The following is a 5,775-nucleotide window of genomic DNA, read 5'->3' on the forward strand; positions in this document are numbered from 1 at the left end:
GTCAATCATAAGGCGAGACAAACTTTAACTATGACTCTTAAATTCAGTTCAGTGTTCAAATTGGTTCAGACAGTTCATGCAACAGTAACTGTTGGGATGTCTTCATCCCTGACCATCTGAATGTTCCATCCGCTGTTTGGCTGTACAGCTTCCGCATTAGCTGTGACTTCGTCAAGTTAATTAACTTCAAGAGGGTAGAGCTTCTGAATCGGACGTTTCAGAAGAGTCTTGTTGAGAGAATTGTCCACTGTCACCACTTCTGCTGCGCGCGCGACGTTGTCTCGTCCCCGCAATAGTTTCTCTACTTTCCCCAGTCTCCACTGCTGTCTAGGTTTCTTGTCTGCATAGATGTGAACAATGTCTCCTACTTGAATGGCTCTTCTCGGCTCTCCTCCCTTAAGTTTCTGGTACTCACGGATCCCAGTCAGATATTCTTTCTTCCATCGGTTTCTGAAGTGGGCGAGGAGATTGTTCAAATATCTTTCTCGCCTGGCCAACGTGTTCATAGGTGCAGTGACAACAGGGGACTGGTCTAACAGTCGACGGCCAATCACAAGATGAGAAGGAGTGAGAGGACCTTCTGATAACTCATCGTAGACATAGGTTAAGGGCCTGGAATTTAAAACTCCTTCAGTTTCAATCAAGACTGTTTCCAGTTCTTCATAACTCAACTTTGCGTTTCCAAGCACTTTCTTGAGACACCGCTTTACTAGTTTGACGCAGATTTCAAAGAAACCTCCCCACCAACTGGCTGTGGGCACATTGAATTTCCAGTCAATGTTCAGATTAAGAACAAACTTCTTCACTTTTCCATCCTTGAAGGTTTTCCCATTGTCTGAAATGAACAAGTTCGGTAATCCTCTTCTAAAGAAGAATCGCTTAAGCACTCTTAAGAACGAGGAAGCGGTGAGGTCTGGAACAAGTTCAACGTGAATAGCTCTTGTACTGGCACACGTGAAAAGAGCAATGTAACATTTGAACATCTCTCCTTTGGACTCGTAGATATTCTTTACATACAGGGGACCAGCAAAGTCCACTCCAACTTTGGAAAATGCCAGATCATCTGAAACTCGAAATGAAGGTAGAGGTGGAGCGGGTGGAGTACTGTAGGCTCTTCCTAGGATCTTCTTGCATGTGACACACTTCGAGAGTACATCCTTGACCGCTTGACGACCTTTGATAATCCAGAATTGGGCTCGGATTTCAGTAAGAGTTTCTCTAACACCATTGTGTTTCACGTTCCCATGAGCTTGCATTATCACCAACTTTGTGAAGTGCTGTTTCCTTGGTAACAGGATAGGAAATTTAGCTGAATACGGTAATGAAGAATTCTGGATCCTTCCCTTGCACCGTAGAACTCCTTGTTCATCCTTGAAGACTGCTAATTGTTCCCATGTAGAACTAGACTTCTCCCTTTCTTCAAGTTTAGTTTGGACCTCTTTGTACCAGAGATGCTTAGCTGCATTCATGTCCTCCATGCTGATATCATGTGTTTCTGTCTTCTTTCTGAGCCTTTGGAGGAATTTCAGCACAAGAGCGGTCACTCTGAGAAGTTTGCTGAGACTGCTAAATCTTTCTGGTTGAATAACTTCTGAGATGCTCTGAGAACTTTGCACTGATACTGTCATAACTCTTGAGATTTCAGATGAACTTTCTTTCTTTAATTCACTTAGAGCTTCTTCTGGGACTGCTGTTCCACTTGCTGGACAGTTGGGTAAGCTTGGCCAGTCAAACTCTTCCTCCTTTAGAAATGGTGCTCCCTTCCACCAAAGTTCGCTGGATGCGATGACGGAACTCTTAGCTCCTCGTGAAGCTATGTCAGCTGGATTAAGCTCAGATGGGCAGTATCTCCAATGTTCCTTCTTCCAAAGACTTCGGATCTTCTGAACACGATTTTGCACAAACTGCTTAAACTGCTTAGACTCTCCATTGATCCACCACCACACAATTTGAGAGTCTGTCCAATTAAACACCGCATCTACCTTCACAGTGTGGACCAGTGCCTCATACACAACTGTCATCAGATTTGCTAACGTTAACGCAGCCATCAACTCCAGTCGAGGAATTGTTTCTCCATTTAAGGGGGCAACTCGGGTCTTCGAGGCTAGCAGATGTGAAGAGCAGACATTAGAGGTTGTCACCTTGATGTAAACATTTGCTCCAAATGCATATTTGCTGGCATCTGCAAATCCATGGAGTTGGATAGATTTAATGTCTCCCACTTCTACTTCATCCAGAATACAACGGGGAACTGCAATACTCGAGACTCTCTCCATGTCTTCAAATAATTCCTTCCAACGTGATGTGAGATCTTTTGACAGGGCTTCGTCCCAATCAATCTTTAACCGGCAAATCTCTTGAAACATGCACTTCAGTGGCAAAATAACTGGTGACAACAGGCCTAGTGGGTCATAGAATTGAGCAGTAGTGCTCAACAGTTTCCGTTTTGTTAGAGTTCCTTCCAAGGCTTGTCCAGAAAAGGCAGTAAGATCAAACTTGAGGTTGTCTTCTATTCGATCCCACGGAACACCCATCACCTTGATCAGGGTTTCTTCATTCACAGTATTGTTTGAAGAACCATCTTCAACCACATTAGACTTTGATACAAGAGTTACTTCAGGAAATGGTTTAGGCGTTGCTGATATTGCTGCTTCCTCTTTCTTGATCAGCTCCGTTAACTCTTGACTGTTTGATGCCCACTTCCTCATGTTAAAGCCTCCTTCTCCGAAGCGCAACTTCAATTTCCGGTAAAGTTCAAAGCTGTCCTTTACCGTGTCCTTCCCAGACGCAAAATCATCAACATACAAGGCTCTGACAACAGTGTCTACAAAACTTGGATCAATGTTCTCATACTTTGATAAGTGATTCCTTAGTGTCACATTCAGAATGAATGGAGAGCATACAAGGCCGAACACAAGCCGTGTGAATCTCAGTGTGATCACTTCCGGATTTGAAGAGTTGATGTCATCTATCCACAAGAACCTCAACAAATCTCTCTCCTCAGGATTAATTTCAATGTTCAGGAAAGCCTTCTCCAAATCTCCGATCAGAGCTACTTTGTGTAAACGGAATCTCACCAAGATATCAAAAATCAATGGAGTTAAGGCAGGGCCTGGCAGGAGACAATCATTCAAACTTGTTTCGGTTCGAGACTTTGCACTAGCATCATAGACTACTCGCAGTTTTGTTGTGGTTCTATCTTCTTTCACCACTTCTTTGTGAGGAATGTAATGAACAGTTCCAGGAAGGCATTGTTCTTCATGTCTCTGGTCAATCATTTCAACTACACCTGAGCTCAATTGTTCCTTGATTACAGTGTCATACTGCTGTAAGATGTCCGGCTTAGCTTTCAATCTCTTCAAGGAAGATGCGAGACGGTTTTGTGCCAACAAGTAGTTATCTGGAATAACAGGATGTTCTTCCTTAAATGGGAGAGACACTTCATAACGGACCCCGTTAAACTTCACCTTGGTCAGATAATCTCCAAGAAATTCTTCTTCTTCTTTAACTCCAAGAGTGTCATAGTCCCAGAACTTGCTCAGTTCATTTTTGAGGGAATCATTTTTTGAGACAAAATCTTCCTCGACCACCCTACACTCCGTCTTCATTACATGTGACATGTTAACACTTGAGGGACTTTGGCATGAATTTGCGACATTTACAGAACCACTCAACACATACCCCAATCTTGTGCGAATTGCAACAGGGTCATGAATCTCCCCCCGTACCACATGGTTTTGAACGACTGACCAGTAATAATCTGCTCCAATTAATATGTCCACTTCAAGTTCCTCATCCCCTTGTGAATAATCAGCTAGAGGTAAACCTTGCAGATGTGGGTAACACTGCTGTGCAACTTCAATCGTTTGGTTTGCAATAGGGCCACAAATCAAATCAACTTCATAGGCATTAACAAACACTGTCAAATTGTCTTGACATTCCAATGCAAACTGAACAACGTCACATTTCTTCAATGATGCTTCACTGTTTCCAAACGTTTTAATTAGGACTGTTTCAGTTGCAATCGGCGATAGGCCTAATTTGCTCCTTAATCGCGTGTTTATGTAAGACTTCTGAGAACAAGAATCGAGCAGGATTCTCACATTACAGGAACTTTCTCCATTAGGATTTCTGACAATCGCTCTAGCCGTTTGCAACAAAACACAGTTGTTCTTAACATCTTGAGTGAAATACAAATTTGTACTCACAGTTTGTTCCTGATTGTTGCCTCTCGCTTGTCCGGCTGGAGAAGGTTGACCTGGATATTCTTGGACGTTGCACAATGCTAAATGATGTTTCCCGCCACAACGGTAACATCGAGCCTGACAATCACGACTCAAATGACCACTCCTCAGACAACCAAAACATTTCCCTTTTCGACGGAGAATTTTCTTTCTTGCTTCGGGGTCGGTTACAACAGCACATCTGGTTGAAGGATGTGGTCCATTACAGAAAGTACACCACGTATCCTTGTTTAGCGGCGGTCCTTCGTTGCTTGAAAATAGAGTTGACGATGTGGGGGGTCTTCTGTTTTGACCAGGACGAAATCCAAGTCCAAACCCATGTTTTTCCTTTGACCTTTCTTGCTCGGTCACCGGTCCCAAAGCACACCTCTCGCGAATTCGTAATTCTTCTGTGAACGACTTCATGATAGTATCAAGGTCCCATTCATCGGATGCCTCTCGACTCAGGATAAGACGTAATTCTTGCGGAATCTTTCCCATAATTACAGGCGTCAAGAATGTTCCATATGTTTCGGTTGGAACGCCGATTCCTTGAAGGCTTCTAACTGCTGCCTCTGTTCTGTCTAAAAGTTGCCGCAATTGCTTTAGATCGTTTCCATCGTTTACCCTTGAAAGTTGCATCAACAATTCGATATGCTTCGAAATGATGACTTGTTTGCTTCCGAAGCGCTTGTTCAACAACTCAACCGCATGGCTGTAATTCGAGCTTGTCAGCGTTAATCCAGAAATTGTTTGAGCTGCGGGACCTTCTAGGAGTGATTTCAGATACTGAAACTTGTCCACATCATTCAAGCTGGTGTTTTTGTCAATGGCCGATTCAAACGATTCCCAGAAGGGATGCCAATAGATAGGATTGCCGGAAAATTTCTTCAACTCGAGTTTAGGCAGCTTTGCATGAGTCGCAATGTTTGTTGACCCGCTTGAATGTGTCCCTGACGTTTGAAGGCTTGAATTATTAGACGATTGCGAATCCAAAATCGCTCCTTGCCCTTCCTGACTTTTTCCCTCGTTTGTTTTCGCATCAATAGCTGTTTCTAGGTCGACTATACAGGCTTGAATTGCACTTTGGAAGTCACAACTTTCACTCACGGTTTCTTCGATCTTCGAGTCGTCTACCAAATCGACAATTTCGTTATCCAATGTCTTTAGCTCCGACAATTTATCCTGTAACGTACAACGCAGGGATTTGAGCTTCTTCAGAGCATTAGGCTCTTCCGGCTTGTCTATTTGATCTTTTGCTTCGTGAATGGTTTTCCTGACGAACGCGCGGTGACTTTCACGAACCTTTACCTTCTTCTTCAATTTCTTCTTCAGTTCCGACATTGTTCGAAGCTTGTTTTCACAGTTCCTTTCCTGTCCCGGTTCTTCTCCCGGGTCTCAGCACCAGAATGTTGTATCGATCCATACTCTTTATTTCGACTCCTTGATAGATTCCGAGAAATGACAATAGTATCCTAAGAGATAATTCCGTGATTCGATAGATGGATTCCGTACTACAGAGATAGACCAATGTTCACACTAGACTCCTTTC

At 43.3% G+C, this 5,775-nt stretch overlaps 1 protein-coding gene across 1 annotated transcript; it reads right to left on the bottom strand.

Annotated features, from left to right (window-relative positions):
* Positions 1 to 176: 176 nt before the first annotated feature.
* LOC144667196 (uncharacterized) lies at positions 177 to 5,567 on the bottom strand. Its single transcript, XM_078528604.1, has one exon. It carries the CDS (start codon positions 5,565 to 5,567, stop codon positions 177 to 179), a length of 5,391 nt encoding a protein of 1,796 aa, XP_078384730.1.
* Between the last annotated feature and the right edge of the window lie 208 nt (positions 5,568 to 5,775).

The sequence above is a fragment of the Oculina patagonica genome, chromosome 10 (assembly GCF_052425735.1).
Source record: "Oculina patagonica isolate OP01 chromosome 10, crgOcupat, whole genome shotgun sequence".
Classification (NCBI taxonomy): domain Eukaryota; kingdom Metazoa; phylum Cnidaria; class Anthozoa; order Scleractinia; family Oculinidae; genus Oculina; species Oculina patagonica.

Bases quoted from the DNA above. Each gene is read 5' to 3' on its own strand.
- LOC144667196 (XM_078528604.1), bottom strand. From the start codon at position 5,567: ATGTCGGAACTGAAGAAGAAATTGAAGAAGAAGGTAAAGGTTCGTGAA.